The following is a 23,933-nucleotide window of genomic DNA, read 5'->3' as shown; positions in this document are numbered from 1 at the left end:
AACAGCTGATGTTCTAGCAACAGATTTCAGCCCTGATCTTGTGATGAATTGGGAATTACAGTCAGTGAGGGTGATTCCATTTCATTTTAATGCAAATCAAGCGGTAGGAAATGCTTACAGTCGACTTCTAAAGCTGAAAAAAGTGCTCATCGTTTCAGATCCTGTTTCCCTCGGGGGCGTTTGTGCGGGCGGACGTTGCAGACTGGGGAATGAGCGTTTCCGTCAGAGCGCCGAGCCGAGACTTTAACAGAACCCGCGGCCTCTGCGGCACCTTCGACAGGAACACTCACAACGACCTCCACAGTCCGGAGGGCAGCATCTACCAGAACAACGAGCTGGAGCACTTCATACAGGACTGGAGGTGAGAAACTACAGAAACACTGAGTTCACCACTTAGCAGTTCAGCTATTAGCCACTGGCCACTTTATTAGAAACACCCAACTAGTGCTTTCACTCACTGGCCACCTTATTAGAAACACATACTACTTCCACTAACTGGCCACTTTATTAGAAACACCTCCTTGTACATCCAATTAGTGGCCACTTTTTTAGAAACACCCACCTTGTGCTTCCACTAACTGGCCACTTTATTAGAAACACCCGCCTTGTGCTTCCACTCACTGGCCACTTTATTAGAAACGCTTCCTTGTACATACAATCAATGGCCACTTTATTAGAAACACCCACCTTGTGCTTCTGCTAACTGGCCGCTTTACTAGAAACACTTCCTTTTACATCCAGTCAGTGGACACTTTATCAGAAACACCCACCTTGTGCTTCCACTAACTGGCCACTTTACTAGAAACACTTCCTTTTACATCCAGTCAGCGGCCACTTTATTAGAAACACCTCCTTGTACTTCAGGCCGCTTTACTAGAAACACCCTGTGCTGTTATGGGTGTTTGCTGACTCAGTGTAAAGGTGTAAAGGTGTACAGGTGTAAAGGTGTACAGGTGTAAAGGTGTACAGTATATGAGACCAAAGTTTTTTGTCAGCCTCCGATTTTTTGTTATAATCCCAAAAACCGTGAGTGACACTGAGCTGGGGACGCAGAGCCGTTAGGATTCAGATTTGTGTTCTTATCTCCTCGTAACCTTGAGGTGCTTTTTCTTCTCTGAGATAAAGAGCCGGTGCGGGGAGGGGGAGGGGGAGGGGGGCTGGGAATCAAATTGAACGGCTAACCTTTATCAAATCCTAAATCCTCTCTAGATTGCATGTCGCAGGGGCTTAATTCTAAAGGCTAATGCGGAAGCTCATTTCCGGAGGCCGTATTTCTCTCTCTCTTCTCCCTGCGTGTCAGGCTGGATCCTGGGGAGAGCCTGTTTGACGGGGCGCCACCTGCTGAGGCCGAGCAGATAACCAGGAGTTTCTGCGCCTGTCAGAGCGGATACGGCGCTCAGAACGTCCAGGAAACGGCCGCTCCTCGCTGCCTCTCTCAGGACCACGTGGACCAAACCTCGCTGTTCCCCTCCAGAGACGCCACGGCCGAGTTTATGGTCATCTTGCCGGCTGTCCGGAGCGATCTCACTGAGGAGGAGCTGCGGATGGACTCGCTGTTTTACCCCGAGACCCCTCAGCTCAGCAGGTCATTAACGTCCTCCCGTTAGTGCGAATCCATATGACTCTGGTTGTGGTTTATCTTTCCAGCCTCACCTTCATCTTGCAGGCAAAAGGTTTATCATTCATTTTCTGTCCATTTTATCAGCTCCACTGACCACGTAGTTGGAGTTTTATAAAAAAATATACATTTTATAAAAAATATCTACATTATTTTTACCGGATTTATCATCCATGACTACCATATGAAAATAAATTTAAAAATTAATAAAGTAAATTTGGACCAGATTCCACAGGCTTCACCAAAATGTAGCAATAATTAAATAACATTATTTAATATTATATAAATAATTTAGTATTTAATAGTATTTAAATAATAAATTAAATCTTGTGATACTTGCATATGAAAATAATGAAAAAATAAGAATAATTTAAATTTTGATTTGAATAAAACATTGCTAAATTTTATGTATATCTCTGTCTGTCTGTCTATCTATCCATCTATCTATCTATCTATCTATCTATCTATCTGTCTGTCTGTCTATCTCTCTGTCTGTCTATCTCCCTATCTATCTGTCTGTCTACCCATCTATCTATGTGTCTGTTTGTCTAACTATCTGTCTGTCTGTCTGTCTATCTGCCTGTCTATCTATCTATCTATCTATCTATCTATCTATCTATCTATCTATCTATCTATGTGTCTGTCTGTCTGTCTGTCTAACTATCTATCTGCCTGTCTATCTATCTATCTATCTATCTATCTATCTGTCTATCTATCTACCCATCTATCTATGTGTCTGTCTCTATCTATCTATCTATCTATCTATCTATCTATCTATGTATCTGTCTGTCTGTCTGTCTGTCTCTCTGTCTGTCTATCTGCCTATCTATCTGTCTATCTACCCATCTATCTATGTGTCTGTCTGTCTAACTATCTGTCTGTCTGTCTGTCTGTCTATCTATCTCTCTGTCTGTCTATCTGCCTATCTATCTGTCTATCTACCCATCTATCTATGTGTCTGTCTGTCTAACTATCTGTCTGTCTGTCTATCTGCCTGTCTATCTATCTATCTATCTATCTATCTATCTATCTATCTATGTGTCTGTCTGTCTGTCTGTCTAACTATCTGCCTGTCTATCTATCTATCTATCTATCTATCTGTCTATCTATCTATCTACCCATCTATCTATGTGTCTGTCTGTCTGTCTATCTGTCTAACTATCTGTCTGTCTGTCTGTCTATCTATCTATCTATCTGTCTATCTACAGAGAGGCCGTTCCTGACCCCTCTTCTGGTCACAGGTATAAAAGGCAGGACCGCCTTCAGGGTCTCCAGACTCTCGGTCACATTGATCTGGAGAATCTGGCGTATTTCTTTCCGGATGACCACCTGTCCTCAGGCCGCCCAGCTGCCCGCCCCTCCTGGCCCACCCCTGGCGGCCTCACCTCCTCCAAAGCTCTGGAGCTGTGTCGGCTGGCTCTGGTGAACTCCACTGTGGGCGTGGCCTGCGGGCGGGCCCTGGGCCGGCGGCTGGAGGAGGCCGTGGACCTCTGCGTGCTGGACCTCCAGCTGAAGGACGACCTGGCCTGGGAGGACGCTCTGCTCCCCTTCCTGGAGAACGAGTGTGAGAGACGCTGGCTGGAGAACAGAGCCTCCGGTACTAGATCAGTCCTGAATCATACTGCTATGGCTTTCCAACCACAGTAATCATTTATATACAATAACATACAAAAAATGTAGATTAAATTTTATAAATTAGACCCCAGAAGATGTTCAGTAGGTAAAATATTTCACTACATACGAAATGATAAACAGGCAAATAATATACTGTCTGATCATAAATGCACGGATTCTTTTTGTATTTGTATTTTATTTTGGGAACAATACAAAGTTAATAAATGGTAAATAAAGTGCTGTAATCATATATTTACAATAATTCCTTTTCATAATAGCTGTCTTGATACTTAAATACAAGGCATTCTAGATGTTAACCTTATTTTTAACTTTATTCTGGATTTGAAAATTAAAGTTGTAGAATAAGTAAAAGAATTAATCATTTTCTGCCACCAAATTTGTTTCATATTAATAAAAATGCTTATTCTAAACATCTGAATGGGAATTTTTTTGCACATTCGCCTCCCAATTTTGTTAAAATGAGAAATCCAGAAGCAGTTTTGTCTGTTGAACAAATACACACTGTGGAAATGTTGCTGTCTTATCTTAAAGTGTGTAAACATGCTGAGTTGATTGAACTTGATAAGTAAACATAAACAGATATTTGCTTTGTTTGCTGACTCTCATGAAAGTTTATTGCAGCAAGTTTGCTTACGTTTCTAAGTTAGAGCACTAAAAGATTTCATACATTGCATTACAAATATGTCCCTGGACTCTCGTAGTGTCCGGTGCGGCGGTGGACGTGGCGATGGCCCTGCGGTGTCCCAACCTGTGTAATGGAAAGGGGAAATGTATGGAGTGGGGGTGCCAGTGCGATTCGGGATACAGCCACTACGACTGCAGCCTCACCATCAGTAAGTCTCCATTATAGCAAACCGACACACACAGTGAGGGACTCGATAGGGCTGGGCAATATGACGATATATATCAGTATCGTGATAAATTATGTCACATGCATGTTTCATTATAAACAGAGCAAAATTAGTCCTAACTGAATCACAGTTCACAGTTTTTGATATACACGTAGCACTACTGTCTCTTTTTCCTCTGTTCCAATTGATCAGATGTCTGAAAAAAGAAATATCGTGACATATTGTATCATGAAAATTGCTTGAAGTATCGCGATATTATAAATTTGCTGTATCGCTTCACCTCTAGGACTCAGTAACCTCATTTTAGCCAGGGTGGCATGTTAGCAACATTGATTAACCCTCTGGGGTCCACAAACTCTCCTGCACATCAAATTCTCTGTTTCTATACCTGTTTGTGTATCTTTGAGATGATCCAGCTCAGAAATCCAGTTCAAACCCTTCCTGAATCTGTAGAGTCGCCCTTTCCATTCCATCTTATCACGAGATCAAACGAGACTCACATCCGGAGTTATGAGCCTATGAAGAGGGGCTGAGATACACGTCATCTGCCTCTCACCGTGTGGAACTGGTGGATTGGTGTGTCCGTCTACATTCGCGTGAAACTGACCAATGGACACTCAGGAAATCACTAAGGACTGACCATCACGCCGGAAACCCTTCATTCTTCATTCAGTCCACATCGGAGACTCATGTGAAACGGCGTTCAGAGAGTTTACAGCTGCTGAAGCTGCTGCAGTGGTTTTGGAAAGTAGTGATGAAGATAACGGAGCATTTAGATATGAAACATATGAGGATCATGTGATATGAAGAGCCTTTAAAGGAGAGTTTAAGAAGATATGAATAGATCGAGAGAGAACGACCTCAGACCACAGAGTTAAACAGTATCAGCAGAGTAGAAATGAAATAGAAAAATTCAGGCACACTTTGCTTTTCAATACATTAAAAACAGGGCATATTATTAATATAGAAGTTTAGAGCTACCAATATTTAACCTTACAAATAGAATAACTGCTTTTTCTATAATAAATGCTCTTTCTTTCTTTGTGAATCTAACCGGGGAACAGAAAAGTTTGTCTAATTTGGAGCCTCACCCCATTACAGAAGCGCTGCGTTCATAATCAGTTTTGGATCAGCGCTTCCAAAGCCAGCCTTCAGGGAGCCCCAGCCTTTCCAAGCAAACGCTTAGATCTAATTACAGCACAACCAATTAGCTAATTAAAGAGCATGCTGACTGCAGGACTAATTGAGGCAGGTATGTCTAAGCTGGATCTGAGCCACCGCGGGAGCTTTTTTTGGGTTTCAAAGCTTCAGATTTGCTGGCGTATGAAAGCAGAACAAGGGCAGATACAGTAAATCCTTCAATAGACATATTTCACTGCCAAACAAAACCAGTGCAAAGGCTGATACAGTAATGTTCCTCAATCATTCAGAGCAAATAATGTACAGCTGAGATGTAACATACTGTGTGCTTCGCCTGTATACAATTAAAAACAGTTCAAAGACATTTAATATTTTATATCTTAATATATTTAATGTACAGTTCTTTAACACTGTTACATCACCTTTACTATTAACCCTGAAAAATCCCAATCTTATTACATACTAAGGCTTATTATTCTGTAACTGCAGGGACTTCAATGCAAACTGGCTGAGCTGTTCTTAGGTTATAAAAGTGTGTAGTAAAGCTTTGGGCCTGCCAGTGGGCCCTGGCCATTTAAGGGGTTAACAGCATTCAGCAATCTTTTGGGGGCTGAACACAACAATTGAGCCCTTGAAACAAAAACAGTATATGTGACATTTTTCCTAAAAATTTTATAAGCATTGTAGAGCATTGTTTGATGTCCTTTCTTAAAAATAAAGAGGTCACTACAACTAAAATCTAAAATAAAGAATAGTTTGGTTTTTTATATATAAACGGTTGTACAAAATAAAAAAGAATTTAAAAAAAAAAGATCATCCTAAAAAGGTGGAATGATTAAGCTCTTAACATTCCAGGTTTATCTCATACAAAGGCTTATTATTCAATAACTACAGGGACTTCACTGCAAACTAATGAAGCTATTATTAGGTTATAGAAGTGTGTAATAATGGCTCGTTAATGGTTTTTTGTTGGACGGGCTTAATTGTTGCAGTTGTGAAAGTGGGTTTTTTTTTGTTCTTGCATAATCTGGACTCTCACTACGACGTCATGCTGTTGTAACACGTGCAGAGTGTGGCTTGGCATTGTGTTGCTGAAACCAGAAAGAACATCCCTGAAAAAGACGTGGTCTAGAAGGCAACATGCATATTGTTGCTGTCCAATGAAAAGTTTTTCCTCTCCAAAATATGAACTTCACCTTTCAATGTAAGTAAATGTAAAGAGATTTTGTTCCAAGTGATTTTAGAGCAATTATATTGGTCCATTCATCATTAAATTTCTACACAACGTAAAGGACAGCTGGTTCTTTTCATCGGACAGCAATGATATGTACCCCTCGGTTTGTGCGAAGAACTCACTAACACACCTTTACAACATGACTGAACTTTACATTGGTAACAATCTGCATGGTCCTTTTCTTTTTTGAGAACCATTATTTCCATTAGCAGTCTGAAAGGTTGACTCATCAGACCACAACATTTCCACTGTGCAACATTCCATCTCAGATGAGCTTGAGCCCAGAGAAGTCGGCGTCGTTTCCGGATGTTGTTTAATATCACAGCAGTAAGGAGAGACCAGCGTGGCATGGTGATTTCATTATGTTATGTTTTATTTAGTAAACTAACTGTTGAGTATATTTAATGTTTTCTTCACTCAATTGAATAAACGAGGTCCAAGCCTGGGGTTTACAGGAAAGTGACTCCAAACTTTTGAACATTATTGTAAGTTATGTCTCTTTTTCACTCATGACGCGTTAAAACATTAGAACTCGCAGTTCTAACTGACCCGTTTTGCTCTCATTCTGCGAAATGCGACGACTCAGATGAACATAAGCGATGAATTATGAAAGCTCCCTAAACGCAGGTGTTTTGTTCTAAATTTAATCTGCTGTCTTTTGCGTGTCTTACTGTGGGACAGTATGTTTTTTTTTTTTTTTTTTTAAGCTTGGAAGCCAAAACGTGTTTAATTAAACGGGTAGGGGGACGCTTTCCACCGCAGCTGCTTTTCACAGATGGTGGTGAAGTTGCTGGAGCATCTCAGTGGCTTTGGATCAAAATCCTTTTCTGGCCCTGTTCTTTTAATCAAGCCCAATATCTCTGCTATCATACCTCATATGCCTAAAATATGGCTCTTAATTACATTTTCCATTGGATGGCGTTATCTCAAGTCCCTAAACTCATTTCATGTAACTCCGTCTCGGCGCAAGTATCGCCAGAGACGGGACAGATGGTGACTTGTGTTTGTGCTGAAGCTCCTTTGTGGTGAAGCTGTGGAAGTCCTTGACTGGGGGCCGGACTGCTAAACCGCTGAAAGGCTTTTAGCTCTACCAGCTAGGCCTTTTATTACTGAGAGATCCCCATGCTAAGCTAAGCTAAGCTAACGGTGTCCAAACCCAAGACTCTCACTGATTCTCGCTTGGAAAACAGCCCCCCGGCAGACCCAGGCGTACATCCAGGGAAACAGTTGTTGGGTATAATCTCTTCCAGGACATGGGAGAAGAATTTGTATGGAGTGAGAGAACAAGGGCTGATTTTTGGTGGATCTGGCACCAAAAATAATTCATTACTGAACCCCTTAAAATTCCAGGCTTATTAATAATAATAGTAGTGATACATTACACTTAGTACTTTTCACAAACCCAAGGTTGCTTTACAATGTAGGGACAAAAAAGCAGGCATAACATTCTGACCACCTCCTTGTTTCTACGCTCATTGTCCATTTTATCAGCTCCACTGACCATATAGTTTCACTCTGTAGTTCTACAGTTACAGACTGTAGTCCATCTGTTTCTCTGATACTTTGTTAGCCCCCTTTTACCCTGTTCTTCAGTGGTCAGAACCCCCATGGACCCTCACAGAGCAGGTACTATTTGGGTGGTGGATCATTCTCAGCACTGCAGTAACACTGATGTGGTGGTGGTGTGTTAGTGTGTGTTGTGCTGGTCTGAGTGGATCAGACACAGCAGTGCTGCTGTAGTTTTTTTAACACTGTGTCCACTCACTGTCCACTCTATTAGACACTCCTACCTTGTCGGTCCACCTTGTAGATGTAAAGTCAGAGATGATAGGTGTAAGTCAATGGAACCAGACATTTTTCCAAGTCATTTTGAGTCGTTTCTTTTAGTCCATTCATCATAAAATTTACACACAATGTAAAGAACAACAGGCGTTTTCAAATTGTGTCAAAAACTGAAAAACAACAAAAATGGAGATACAGAGTTTTGTCCCGACCACAGTGATAGCTAACATTAGCAATAGCTTTAAGCTAGTTTTGTTGACTTCATGCCCTGAGTGTTTCTCTCAGAGTGCAGGATGTGAAACACTGCTTGTTTGTTTTCTCTCGATAAATTTACTATTGAACACAAATTACTGAAGTTCTATGTCCTGTGTTAAGTTCACTTAAAGCCCAATGCTCTATAAAGTGTTATATCGCCGCTGTCGGGAGAAAACCTTGTATCTCCATTTTTGACGTTTTTCAGTTTTTGACATTGTTTGAAAATGTTGTTCTTTACATCGTGTGTAAATTTCATGATGACTGGACTAAAAGAAACGGCCCAAAATGACCTGGAAAAAAGTCTGGTTCCCTTGACTTACATTAAAAGTAAAGTAGGTTTTTTCCTTCTCCTGTAAAGTTACCATTTGGGAGATACAAGGTTTTCTACCGACAACAGTGACTATATATATATATATCTTATGTATGCCATACAATGCCTTATAAATGCTTTATGTATATCATTGTGGCTGTTTTGAAGGCTGAATTTTGTACCTTTTGTCCATTTTTGGTGCAGGCATGCAGTTAGCACCATGCTAATTGGTGGTGCATAGACTTTGCCTGTTAGCTACATTAGCCTCGTAGCTCCAGGGCTAAAACCAAAGGAACCAACCTCAGACGCCAAACGCGTCCTGGCCGATCGACCACATTTAGAGGACGAATAAGAGGAGTAAATGTGCCCGAACTATCGCTTTAAGAGTGGCGATGGGAGTCGTTTATAACGGAGCTGCGCACTTCTGCCCCCTCAGTGGGATCGCTCTGATTTACGGCGTCTGCTCCGGGACCAGGGTGGCAGGATAAATCTGTTTAATTGGCCGACTGATCACACGGCGCAGAAAGATCCATCAGGCCTGTTCCTCTGAAGCCCGTCGCTGTGTTTACAGCCAGCCAGGCCTCCAGCTTTACAGCCTGCTCTGTTTATTTCAGCTCCACTCGAGCCTGTTCCTGCACTCAGTCCCATCACATGGACTTCTGCAGTTGCAGTGTAGAAAGTGACCTTCATGCCTGACTGACCACTGTAGGATGGAAAACTGTACATCTTGGACAACTTCATGATTTGTTTCTCATCAGCTCTGGCTTGTCCACTGTATCAGCTCCACTGACCATATAGTTTCACTCTGTAGCTCTACAGTTACAGACTGTAGTCCATCTGTTTCTCTGTTACCCTGTTCTTCAGTAGTCAGTAGTCAGGACCCCCACAGGATCCCCACAGAGCAGGGGGGTCATTCTCAGCACTGCAGTAACGCTGACATGGTGGTGATGTGTTAGTGTGTGTTGCGCTGGTACGAGTGGATCAGACACAGCAGTGCTGCTGGAGTTTTTAAACACTGTGTCCACTCACTGTCCACTCTATTAGACACTCCTACCTTGTCGGTCCACCATGTAGATGTAAAGTCAGAGACGATAGCTCATCTGCTGCTGCGCAGTTTGTGTTGGTCATCCTCTAGTCCTTCATCAGTGGTCACAGGACGCTGCCCACAGGACGCTGTTGGCTGGATATTTTTGGTTTGTGGACTATTCTCAGTCCAGCAGCGACACTGAGGTGTTTAAAAACTCCAGCAGCACTGCTGTGTCTGATCCACTCAGACCAGCACAACACACACTAACACACCACCACCACATCAGTGTTACCGCAGTGCTGAGAATGACCCACCACCCAAATAGTACCTGCTCTGTGAGGGTCCATGGGGGTCCTGACCACTGAAGAACAGGGTGCAGAGAAACGGATGGACTACAGTCTATAACTGTAGAACTACAGAGTGAAACTATGTGGTCAGTGGAGCTGATAGAGTGGACGGTGTATATTACCCGGGGGTGTATAAGGCTGTCTGTATTTTTTAATTAGTGGGCTTGGTGCAGAGGCTGCAGGAGGAGCAAGTAAACCTCTCCCTTTTTAAACACAGCGTTAGATTTTATGAGCGCACTAAAAAGCTTGTGGAGTTAGCCTGGGACAAAACGGAAGCTGGTTATGCATGTAAGTGCCTGAATGTTGCTCCTCCAGAGAGAGAAAGAGATGGAGAACTGGAGATAGCACTCATTTACTTCAATATCACTCATCCCTTCCCTTCCCCTGGAGAACCAGCCGGGCCCTTTAGCTTTAACCCAGCTTTCAGCCTAGCTTAGCATTCCGTCTAAGTGTCTCTATTTTGAGTCTGCGTCTGTGAATTCATTTGCGTCCTCAGAGATGCGAGGCAGGCGGCGGAGGGCTGTGCTTTGGAAATGAAGGGGAGAAAAAAATATTAAAGCTGATTTACCGGGAGCTAAGCCTGGCTCGGGTATTGATCACGGCTAACGCTAGCACAGCTCGCTAATTCCACCTGTTAGGGAGACTGAATTTAATGTACTTTTGCATGAAGTGGTGGCGATAGGAACCAGGGGTCGCCATGACTACAACACAAATATAGACATTTTATTTACTATCCAGAACCACCAGTGAACCTACACGAGTCTTCTGAGTCTATATGAATGTTGATGATGGAAAATAGTGGAAAATCTGAAATAATAAGTTTTCTTTGGGGACTATTTTGCCTCACAGCACCCTGCATGTATCCCTCCACCATGAATGGAGTTTAAGTTCTCTAAACTATCATAAAACAGTGTCTCAGTCATCAGGCAGTGAATTCATAACCATTTCATGTAGGAACTTTCTGTGGGGGAGCTTTTAGAGGTGGACGTCTGGTTCCTATCACCACCACTGTGAACAGTTCTGACTCTAGAACGGAGCGTTTCACACCAAACCACTGAAAAGTGGATAAAAACACATTAGCATTGCTAAAGCAGAAGTGAAGACAGAATGTATGACTGTACTTTAGTCCATGTTTATAGATAACAGTGAGGCATACAGTGTCAGAAACCACAGAATCAAGTCTGTTTAACACATTGATATGGTTTGAGGCATGATTAGCATGCTAGCATCATCGGTATGACATCGCTGTCCAAGGAAAAACATACATCTCCATTTTTTTCTATTTTTATTTATCATCGTTTGAGCCCAGCAGCTGTCCTTTACACTGTGTGAAAATTGCCTAATGAATGGACCAATAGAAATGCTCTGAATAAAATCTCTTTTCACTGACTTGCATGGAAGGTTAAGAATGTTTTTGACCTCTGATGTAAACTTAACATTTTGGAGGTTCTTGGTTTTTCTTTGGACAGCAACAATAAGCTTCCATTACTTGCTTTATTAGCCTCGTAGCTCCAGTGCTAGTAACCAGCCCAGAGTTCAACCAGAGTTCTATGTAAATATCTGATTTATTAAAGGATTTGTACTACTGTTTTTTTTTTTTTTAATTGGTAGTACTTTTACCTCTACTCAAATAAATTAGTGAGTAAAATTATTACTTGTTTAGTTCATCTAGTCCAGGGGTCGGCAACACGCAGCTCCGGAGCCGCGTGCGATTAGATATGTAGGTAAAACTAAAATAATCCTCCTTTACAGTAAAATAAAGCTCTGCTGATCGTTCAACACAGTTTAACAATAAATGGTCTTAAACTCTGGAGTTAATGTAGAACTGCTGATTCACCCTTTAACCCTGAAGATCAGCGCAGACTGCTGGTCACCATAGCAACACAGACAACAGTCTCGCCCAGCTAGTATCTAACGAAACAGCAAAGAGAGAGATTTAAGACGAACATCGATGATTTGGAGATGAATGGACTTATTAGTGTTTATAATCACTCCAGCTGGTTTCCTGATACGTTTAATCTGCAGCGAGAAACTTCTCCAGCTTCTTGTTCGAATTTTCCTGTTTCACCTTAAATGGTGCAGCAGTTACATTCTGCATACTTCATTTAAGGTGGCACAGAAAAATTCAACAAGAAGCTGGCGAATGAGAAGCGACTTCGGCCTCGTAAAAAGTCCAATGTTGAGAGACGTTTTACAAGAAACTGTTCTACTTTTGAGGAAAAGTTTCCTGCTGGAGATGTGAGAAAAGCGGCTGTAGCTGAGCTGAAGATTAAAGCAGAGCAAAGCAAGTCTGAGTTTTTGTTTATATTTTTTAGCCTATTTTAGTTCATCAGCACATACTGAGACATATTTACAGCTAAGATGGTAAAATGGACATAAAATGCTGTGGCTCCCAAAGTGGTTTGATTTTTGTTGAAAGGAGAAAATGGCTCTTCCTAACATTTGGGTTGCAGCCCCTGGGCTAGTCATTAACATTTAGCTCCTCATTCTGTTTTTTGGGTTTAATTTCATTGTGTTGTGTTGGTTCAGTTCCTGTTCTGCTTTGCTGTTGATCACTCCTCTCGCTTTACAGCTTTAGGGTTTTATTTTACACCAAAAGAATCCCGAAATAGAAGAACAGAGCCATTCAAACCCTCTGCTGATAGAAGGATGGACATACTAAGAACTTCCACTAAAGTACACCAGGACTTTTTAGGCCTTTAGACATTAGTCAAGTCATTATTTCATTACAGTAACACTTTTACTGGAGTGTGGATGTCGGCTGCCTCAGCTTCACGTGGCGCTGACTTGTTTTTCACTGCTGATGTACTTGAGTGCCTTTATTGGGCTGTTGAATGTCTGCAGTTTTCACACATTGGCATTCTTTGAATTCCTAACTTTCAGTCTGGGAACATTCGCCGCGAAGGACAGTTTGACATTCCACTCAAAGCGCCATTATCTGTGCATAACTTCCCTGACCTGTGTTAGAAAGTGACCTGTACTGTCTGCTAAATTACATTTTTTCTCTTTGCTGACTGTGAAACAATCAGCGTTCCAGTTCATCCCAAAGGTGTTCAGTGGGGTTGAGGTCAGGGCTCAGTGCAGATCACTGGAGTTCCTCCACACCAAACTGGTCACTCCATGTCTGTATGGAGCTGCTTTGTTTTTGTGTTTTAAAAATAATAACAACAACAATAACCATACATGACATGTATATCACTGTTGTCGGAAGAAAACCTCATATCTCCAAAATGGTAACTTTACAGGAGAAGGAAAAAACCTGCTTTACTTTTAATGTAAGTCAATGGAACCAGAAGTCCTTTTAGGTCATTTGTTTTGGTCCATTCATCATGAAATTTACACCCAATGTAAAGGACAACTGGTATTTTCAAATTATGTCAAAATCTGAAAAACGTCAAAAATGGAGATACGGGGTTTTCTTCCGACAGCAGCGATATACTGATTTTCAAAGACCCAAAGATGCTCACAGATTACAACATGAAATGTCAACATCAAATAAACCAAACAGATGAGAAAACATGACAGAAATGCATAAATCAGAACACAGACGGAGAAATGACACGTTATAATAGATTCACGACAGAGGAAGGTTGTATGTATTGAGGGGTCGATCCACGTTTTTTTCAGTTCTGATCCGATTCGGATACACAACTCTAATATCCGATACCAGTACAGACTGGACTCACATCTGAGGTCCAAATATCAGCTGTGAAGCTCATGGTTTTAACATCTAACTGCACCACTAACTGTGATGACACCCGGTTGTGCAGTTCAGGTATCGCCGTCTCTGAAATGTATGTTCTGGATGGCAGGTTATTCCTGGGCTCTAAGTGCTTCAACAGGCTGTGGTTGGTCATCAAGTATAATGAAGCTGGGCAGCTTCTCTGTGATCAGCGAGAGTCGCTGCCTGGTTGTCTTCCTGTCTGTTGACATGAACTACTGGTACTCTTTGACATGAAACCTCTGCAGGTGCTTAAATTGGTTGTATTGTATGATGCAACCGCACTTCCACCCCTCAGCACACTGTCCTGCTTTCTCGGCATTTCCAGACTAAAATATATTAAAAAATGACACTTCATGTCGAGAGCAGTTTATGCTCTTCCGTTTCTTGTGAAAAGGTTCTATTGTAAAATTAGTTGGTCTTGCTGTGCCCCTAGTAAAGTTCCCACCGTGAATCAAAACAGCTGTCTAGATTTTGTCATATTTGCTCAAGGTGGCCCCCTAGTGGCTCGAGACCCTAAGCATGAACCTGTAAAAACCCACTGGAAGATTCGGCACGTCAACTATTTCCGTTACACGAGTAAAACTTTGTATTCTTCGCCGTATGGAAGAGTCGATAATGTGCGAAACCACACACACACACACACACACACACACACACACACACACACACACACACACACACACTAATGGAACTGTATTTGGAGCTGCTGTGTGTGTGGGCGGATGGGCGGTCCGGGGAGGGGGGATTTCTGGAGTCGGGTTGTGCCACGAGAAACAAATGACATTTAGGATGAAGCGTGAAGAAGCACCGAGATTCAGATTCGACCTTATCAAAGTGTCTCACATCACACCAACGAGAAACACATTTACATCTGGGGAGTGTGTGACCGTACATGTGTGTGTGTGTGTGTGTGTGTGTGTGTGTGTGTGTGTGTGTGTGTGTGTGTTTGCTCTCTTTGTTAAACAAAAATAAGAGATGTTTAACAAAAAAAGCAAAACCATGGTAGCTCCGCCCCCAGTGCTGGAATACTTATAATATTTAAGACTGTGAAAATCTGCTGTTTACTGTCGACCATTAAGAACTGACATTCGTATCATAGAATTCCATGTGTTTTTAAAAATGTCTGCATAATTAAACTTTTAAACAAAGTCATTCAGAGTGGTTTAAAAGCTCCTCACAGAAAGTTCCTACAGTAAATGGTTATGAATTCACTGCCTGATGACTGAGACACTGTTTTATGATAGTTTTGAGAATAAACTCCATTCATGGTGGAGGGATACATGCAGGGCGCTGTGAGGCAAAATAATCCCCAAAGAAAACTTATTATTTCAGATTTTCCACTATTTTCCATCATCAACATTCCATATAAACTCAGAAGACTCGTGTAGGTTCACTGGTGGTTCTGGATAGTAAATAAAATGTCTATATTAGTGTTGTAGTCATGGCGACCCCTGGTTCCTATCACCACCACTGTAAAGACATCTGAACCATTTCACACCAAACTTCTCTGAATCTCTCTGATTACATCTCACACACTGAGTTATGGGGGAATTTTAAAAATTGGTGGAATTCCCTGTTTAAAACCGGTATTTGCCTCAGTGTTCATTAATCATTTCCTAGACTTTATATAGTTCAAAAGCTTGATAATAAATATGCAGTAACCCCCCTAAACAGTTACATAATTCATTATATAGTAATTACATAATTCATTACATTTACATTAAATTTCTAATCTGAATGGATGATTTTGTCTCTGAACCACTTCAGAATCAAAAAATGGTAAAAGCAGCAAAAAACGTGAAGGTTGTTTTTTGTGTTTGTGAAAAACGAGGCTGCACACACAACAATAACTTCATCATATCACTGCTGTCGGAACAAAACTTTGTATCTCCAAAAAACTCTTTATTTTTAATGTACTGTAACGTTTTTCCAAGTTATTTTATGTCGTTTCTTTTGATCCATTCTTTATGAAATTTACACACAATATAAAGATTGTTTTACCCAGCTTTTCTCCCCAATTTAGTCTTTGCCAATTCCACCCGCTAGTTAGGACTCCCCCAATCACACGATGCTATCAACGCTAGGAGGGTGAAGGCTAACACAGGCTTCCTCTGAGTCCTGTGAAACCAGCCACCGCATCTTTTCGAACTGCCACTCACGCAACGTCACTGGACAGCCGAACGCGCTCGGAGGAAAGCGCCAACCGCCAGATCTGTTACGTCAGCTAACAGACGCCTGTGCTGACTAGCATCGCACTGAGTGATGGGGGGAGAAAGGCAGCCATCCCACCCACCCAGAGAGAGTGAGGCCAATTGTGCTCTCTTGGACTCCCGGCTACGGACGGCTGTAGCATCACCAGGGATCGAACTCGCGATCTCCTGATGAGGGCCAACGCTTAGACGGTTGCGCCACTCGGGAGCCATAAAGATTGTGTTTTTTCAAATTATGTCAAAAACTGAAAAAAATAAAAAATAATAAATAAAATATATATAAAATATAAAAAATAATAATATATTTCCTCTTCTACTTACAGACACTAACGTGATCTGGACTGAAAGTTTAGAATCTGCACTTTCAACACAGTTTCTCCACCTGTTTCAGGGAGCTATGACTCAGAAATGGTTAATAGACAAACTTCAGCGTGATTGTTCTGAGATTTGTTCTGCGAAATGTGAATCATAAGCTGTAATATAATCAGTAATAAATGTGATAGAGCTGATTAAACCCTGCAGTGCTGAATGTAATGTGTGTGTGTGTGTGTGTGTGTGTTTGCAGGCCAGCCGGTGGAGCTGACCGACCTGGAGAACGGCGGAGTGTGTGATGTCCGCGCGCTGGACTGCGACAGCGTGAGAGTGTTTGGACTCGGCTTCATCGACTCGCCGAAGCTCACCTGCTTTGTCACCAAACTCACGGTCAGAACGCCTTCTAACACTCTCTACTCACTAATAAAGATGGTTCTTCAAGGGTTCTTTAGTCAAAGGCAGCGGTTTGCAAGCTTAAATCGTTCTTTTCATGGTGGAATGTTCTTCAGATTGATGGAGAATGTGTTGTGTATGGTTCTAAATCGTACTAAAAAGGGTTCTTCTGTTGTTAAAGGCTTGACGTCATACCCATAACAGTATTTGCTGCTATATAGAACATATACAACACATTCTCCATCAATCTGAGGAATCATTTCACCATGAAAAGAACAATTTAAACATGAAATGGTTCTATTTAGATCTCATGGTTCCAAGTTGAACCATTGCCTTTACTAAAGAACCCTTGAAGATTCATGTCCATGAAGCGCATATTCATAAGCTATTAGTAATGCGCTTATAATACTGTAACTTGCTAACAACGCTTTGTAAGTATATTTATTAACTCTAATAATGATTCATAAACATGAACATTCATTCATTATAATGTTTTATAAGTGGATAAAGACCTGTGCACCATCATAAAGCAGCTGTACTATTACACAAGCACAGACACGTTACTGCAATTTAAGAAGTTTAATTTCTTACTTTTCTCTATTGTTAATTTTTAAAAATTTTAAAATTGTCTGACTATTGTTTTGTACATTTGTTTGTTCTGCTGTGTCCAAATATGCTTGGAATACATAAGTGGTGCATAATTAATCTTCCAGGGCAGGAAGCTCATCCTGAAATTATAACAGCTATGCAGTATATTAGGCTGCACACTGACAGACACGAACAGTACAACATTTAACACCTCAAATATCAATTACTCTATTTTAAATGTTCAAAATGTTTTTACGATTGTTAATAAACGTTGTAGGTGCTCTATAATTATGTACAGATCATCTGCGTAAAAGGTATTATAATGGAGAGTGACACTTGTATCGTTTATTAATCATCAAAGAATTAATTATAGTACAATATTACAGCCTTTGCATTATTAGAGTATGCTTAGAAACAGCGTTACAAAATGAAAATAGTTAAAATCATATTTATAACTATTTATGAACGAAGAAAATCGGTCATGACTGCATTTTACATCTTCCAGGACATGTTTATGTCATAGTTATGTCAGAGATATGTCAGGACAGTAATAATAATAATAATAATAATAATAAGTGGCAGGGCTCAAGTAAAAAGTAATTGATTAAACTGATTAAACTGTATTGATTTTTATGTTAGAAATAAATCTTGTTTTACTTTTAATGCTAAGAAAAATTTATGGAAGCTAATTTTCTGCCTGTGATTGATTACGGTGGTATATTGTATATGCATTGATTCAGGGTACCATGCATCAGTGTCTTTACCAAAAATGCAAATTCTCTTACTCACCATTGCATTTCTTATGAATTGGTGGGCTGGACATCATTGACCACTCGCAAAAACAGCACTGGTATATTTGTATTTATAAAGCAACACTGGGTAAAGTTCCAGCTTACCTCTACAGAAAGATCTCAAACTAGATAGACTACATCCACTGAAAAATTGTAAGAGCATCCTAAAGAATGTGGTGAATGAGATGTGGTTGTTTTCCTTCAGAGGCCTTTGAGCTCTTCTGTGCACCATGTTTTATATGTTGTAGATATTATATTTTAATATGTTGTGAGTCTGTACGGCCAGGTCTCTCTCGTAAAAAGGATTCTTTGATCTCAGTTGGCCTTCCTGGTAAAATAAAGGAAAATGAATTGGCCCCGAGACTGAGCCTTGAGGTACGCCACAGTACAAAGGACAAGCACGAAGTGCAACATGGTGCTCTCGACCACTTCGATAAGATTGATAAGAAAGGTTAAGATGGAGCTACAGTGAGTCACCCAGCTTTGGAGCCAAGTAATGTTTTGTGGTCAACAACTTTAAGACTTTAAGAGTTCAATTAATGCGGTTTCTGTGCTGTGATGACCCTGAAAGCCAGACTGGAACTTTTATTAAGAGTGTTAGAATTGACATTCATACCCAATATTAACAATCTTTTGTTGAAATAAAGCACCGAACAGTTCTCTTCAGCAGTGGAGGTTAAGGGTCAGAGTGTCAAGGCTGGATTTAATTCAGTCCCTCAGGCTGTGTATATCAGCAACTTCATTTCTTAAGCACTTAATCTCCCTTATTTTCGTGACTCTTACTTTTCTCCTTACTGAAGCCGTCCTGGATAGTATTCCATTAGAGAGAGTTTATGAGTGGTGGCGTAAGTGTGTTTAATATCCACTTGCCATCTGTCTCCATTCATAATTAACACGGTGCGCTGAAGAGGAGCAGGAGGAGTGGACGATCTCAGGAGTAATAAACAGAGCAAATATCAGAAAAACGGGGAATTACGCAGAGGGACCGGACTCTAAAGACTCAATCTGCAACTTTTAAACCTCTCACTTCATACAGTGTATAATATCCACTCAAAACAAATGAGTTATTCATTTTTTCAGCATCAGGAAAAGAAGCAGAAAACATCAGAAGCCTCAACAGCTAAATCTGCTCTCAGCTGTGTGAGTCAGTGAGTCAGTGAGTCAGTGAATCGCTCTCCCTTTATTCCAGCTTCCATTCTTTTCAGGAGACTCACTTTCAGCTCCTCAAAGAATCTGCAGACACACCACCAAAGTTCAGTCTTAGAAGCTGGTTGATCATTTTCTGAAGTAATCAAACACATTCAGTGGTGTTGAGGTCTGGACTCTGGGGTGGTCAGTCCATTGTTCAGCTTCTTTGTTTGATGTGTCCGTCTCCTTTTCTCAGTGAGGTTCTTCTTGATCAGCTACACATCCTTTCAGACCCACAGCGCTGAGTCGTCTTCTCACGGTGGAAAGATGGACAGAAACCGTCTGGGCTACCATAGCAACCTTACAGCAACACCCTAGCAACCACCTTAGCAGCCACCCAGGACACTATAGCAACTGCTTAACAACATCTTAGCAACCACTGGGGATACCATAGCAACCACCTGGCAACACCCTAGCAACCACTGGGGATACCATAGCAACCACCTAGCAACCACTTGGGATACCTAGCAAACACCTAACAACACCCTAGCAACCATCTAAAATACCATAGTAACCACCTTCTAACACCCTAACAACCATCTGAAATTTGCTTAAGCTAAGTGATCACCTCTATAATATTTCATTAGAGGCGGTTTATGAGTGGTGACATAGCAACCACCAAGCAACACCACAGCAACCACTTGGGATACCACAGCAACCACCTAGCAACACCATAGCAACCACCTGGGATACAATAGCAACTACATACCAACACTACAGCAACCACTGGGGATAGCATAGCAACCACCTGGCAATGCCCTAGCAACCACTGGTATACTGTAGCAAACACGTGCCAACACCCTAGCAACCATCTGAAATTTGCTTAAGCTCAGTAATCACTTCTATAATATTCCTTTCGAGAGAGTTTGAAAGGTGGCATAGCAATCACCTAGCAACCCCCTAGCAACCACTTGGGATACCACAGCAACCACCTAACAACACCATAGCAACCACCTGGGATACAATAGCAACTATATACCAACACTACAGTAACCACATGGGATACAGTAGCAAACACCTAGCAACACCCTAGCAACCACCTAAAATAACACAGTAAGCACCAAGCAACACCCTAGAATCTACCTAAAATAGCATAGTAACCACGTAGCAACACTCTAGTGACCCCCTGGGCTACAATAGCAACTACATACCAACACTATAGCAAACACGTGGGATACCATGGCAAACACCTAGCAACACTCTAGCAACCACCTAAAATACCACAGTACCCAACTAGCAACACCCTAGCAACCATCTGAAATGTGCTTAAGCAAAGTAATCACCTCTATAATATTTCATTACAGGCAGCTTATGAGTGGTGGCAAAGCAACCAATGAGCAATACCCTAGCAACCACGTGGGATACCACAGCAACCACCTAGCAACACCATAACAACCACTTGGGATGCTACAGCTTAATTAATCTGAGTAATCACTGTGTATTCTCCTCAGGAACTTCGCTTCTCTAGTCTTATATTTGATATCTACAGAAGAATCTCCTGAAATCTGAATAACTTGTACTTTCAGCGTCTGAACCTTCAGTTTTCTGCCGAATTCTGAATGTTGGAGGTTCGCACTGGTTCAGAAATCCACTCTGGATGATTCTCTCTCTCTCTCTGTCTTCCGTTTTTCATTCCTCTCACTCTCTCCGCGGGCCGCTGGAGGACGAGCGTCCGGCGTTCATTATGTTCTCCGTCTTTTTTAAGAGAAAAAAAAAGAACACAAAAAAACAGAAGGCCAAAGTTTAGACGCCGCCGCATCGTCCTTCATCCAGAATGTACGAATGCGCTCATGCTTAATTTATTCCTTTATGATTTATCAAGTGCCCCCCGATCGAAGAGCAGCGCTCATCCAGGCAAAGTCTCTTCACGTTCAGGCTCCGACGAACAAATCATTAAACATAATCCTTCATCGCTGCTTATGTTAGCGCCAACATTAAAGCGCTACAAGGGCACGAGGACAGACGAGCCCGCGTAACCGCTCTCTTCTTTAACGCCACCTGTGATATAGCAGAGAATTTCACTGGTACAAGTTCAAAGATAATGATAAGTGCTTGAAGAGAGTGTAGAATAGAACTCGCCTTTATTTTTACATTAAAGGGCCCATCATGGGAAAAAAGCACCTTTTCAGAGAATAAATGAGTATTTAATCAAAATTTATAATAAATATACAGCTCAGCACATCCTGTCGTTTGACATCCTCTACAGAGAACACACTTCTGCACATTCTGATGCACAATTACTGTTTATTTACTGAAGTAAGACATTGGGGAAAAATACTATATCACTGTTGTCGGAAGAAAACCTGGAACTTTACAGGAGAAGGAGAAAACCTACTTTACTTTTAATGTGAGTCAATGGAACCAGAATTTTTTCCAAGTCATTTTGGGCCGTTTCTTTAGTCCATTCATCATGAAATTCACATACAATGTAAAGAGCAACAGGCATTTTCAAATTACGTCAAAAACTGAAAAACGAGGTTTTCTTCCGACAGCAGCGATTTATATACAGGCATAACGTTCTGACCACCTCCTTGTTTCTACGCTCATTGTCCATTTTATCAGCTCCACTTACTATATAGGTGCACTTTGTAGTTCTACAGTTACAGACTGTAGTCCATCTGTTTCTCTGATACTTTGTTAGCCCCCTTTTACCCTGTTCTTCAGTGGTCAGGACCCCCATGGACCCTCACAGAGCAGGTACTATTTGGGTGGTGGGTCATTCTCAGCACTGCAGTAACACTGACGTGGTGGTGGAGTGTTAGTGTGTGTTGTGCTGGTCTGAGTGGATCAGACACAGCAGTGCTGCTGGAGTTTTTAAACACCTCAGTGTCACTGCTGGACTGAGAATAGTCCACCAACCAAAAATATCCAGCCAACAGCGTCCTGTGGGCAGCGTCCTGTGGGCAGCGTCCTGTGGGCAGCGTCCTGTGACCACCGATGAAGGACTAGAGGATGACCAACACAAACTGTGCAGCAGCAGATGAGCTATCGTCTCTGACTTTACATCTACAAGGTGGACCGTCTAAGTAGGAGTGTCTAATAGAGTGGACAGTGAGTGGACACAGTGTTTAAAAACTCCAGCAGCACTGCTGTGTCTGATCCACTCAGACCAGCGCAACACACACTAACACACCACCACCACTTCAGTGTTACTGCAGTGCTAAGAATGACCTCCCTGCTCTGTGGGGGTCCTGACCACTGAAGAACAGGGTAACAGAGAAACAGATGGACTACAGTCTGTAACTGTAGAACTACAGAGTGAAACTATATGGTCAGTGGAGCTGATACAGTGGACAGTGAGTGTGACTGTAACTGTATAATGAGTTCTATTCATGTATTCTGTAAACTGATTGCTGTTTTATGGTTTTACAGCGTGTGAATGAGGAGTGGATTAGCGGAGAGGAGCAGCGAACCAAAGCCACCTTCCTGAGCTCCAAGGCTGTCGACTGCGCCATCCCACGACTCAGCAACATGGCCGTCGAATCCCTGGACTTCCTGGCTGACGAACAGCCATACGCAAGATGGGAGATAACGGTATGTTGGTCTTAGGCTTTCACTGCACAGTGGTTTTAGCATCAGCCACCTCTTCAAACGTTAAAACATAAATAAAGTCAGAATTGATCACAGTGGTGGTGATAGGAACCAGACGTCCACCTCTAAAAGCTCCCTCACAGAAAGTTCCTACATGAAATGGTTATGAATTCACTGCCTGATAACTGAGACACTGTTTTATGTTCTATATTTATGATCTGTTCATCTCTCCTTAAACTCTCCTTTAAAGGCTCTTCATATATCATGATCCTCATCTGTTTCATATCTAAATGCTCCGTTATCTTCATCACTACTTTCCAAAACCGCTGCAGCAGCTTCAGCAGCTGTAAACTCTCTGCACGCCGTTTCACATGAGTCTCCGATGTGGACTGAATGAAGAATGAAGGGTTTCCGGCGTGATGGTCAGTTCTTAGTGATTTCCTGAGTGTCCATTGGTCAGTTTCACGCGAATGTAGACGGACACACGAATCCACCAGTTCCACACGGTGAGAGGCAGATGCCGTGTATCTCAGCCCCTCTTCATAGGCTCATAACTCCGGATGTGAGGGTCGTATGATCTCGTGATAAGATGGAATGGAAAGGGCGACTCTACAGATTCAGGAAGTGTCTGAACTGGATTTCTGAGCTGGATCATCACAAAGATACACAAACAGATACAGAAACACAGAATTTCATGTGCAAGCGAGTTTGTGGACCCCAGAGGGTTAAGCTCCATTTATATATTCAGAGTGCTGTGAAGCAAAAGCTTATTATTTTAGATTTTCCTCTATTTTTCCATCATCAACATTCCATATAAACTCAGAAGACTCGTGTAGGTTCACTGGTTGCAGTAGGATGACCGAGCGGGATTTTCAAGGCCTCCAAGGCCGAGCTGAGGGATGTGCCATGTTGCAGTATAACCGAGACAAGTGGGGTTAAACGCATCGCTCAAGGGCAAAACGGCTGTGGTCAGAGGAAGGGCAGAGATATTCTAACC

The 23,933-nt window shown here is 41.8% G+C and overlaps 1 protein-coding gene across 1 annotated transcript in view; it reads left to right on the top strand.

The window, feature by feature from the left end:
• si:ch211-246m6.5 (von Willebrand factor D and EGF domain-containing protein) overlaps window positions 1–23,933 on the top strand; it is a 118,044-nt gene that overhangs the window by 45,554 nt on the left and 48,557 nt on the right. The window contains 6 exon segments of the mRNA XM_036564294.1: window positions 159–361; window positions 1,301–1,585; window positions 2,827–3,215; window positions 3,955–4,086; window positions 16,699–16,835; window positions 22,778–22,939. Of these exon segments, the coding sequence (XP_036420187.1) occupies window positions 159–361; window positions 1,301–1,585; window positions 2,827–3,215; window positions 3,955–4,086; window positions 16,699–16,835; window positions 22,778–22,939 (1,308 nt within the window).

Source organism: Colossoma macropomum, unplaced genomic scaffold, assembly GCF_904425465.1.
Source record: "Colossoma macropomum unplaced genomic scaffold, Colossoma_macropomum, whole genome shotgun sequence".
Lineage (NCBI taxonomy): Eukaryota > Metazoa > Chordata > Actinopteri > Characiformes > Serrasalmidae > Colossoma > Colossoma macropomum.
Note: the sequence above shows the minus strand (reverse complement) of the source record. Positions and strands in the feature narration are given on the sequence as shown.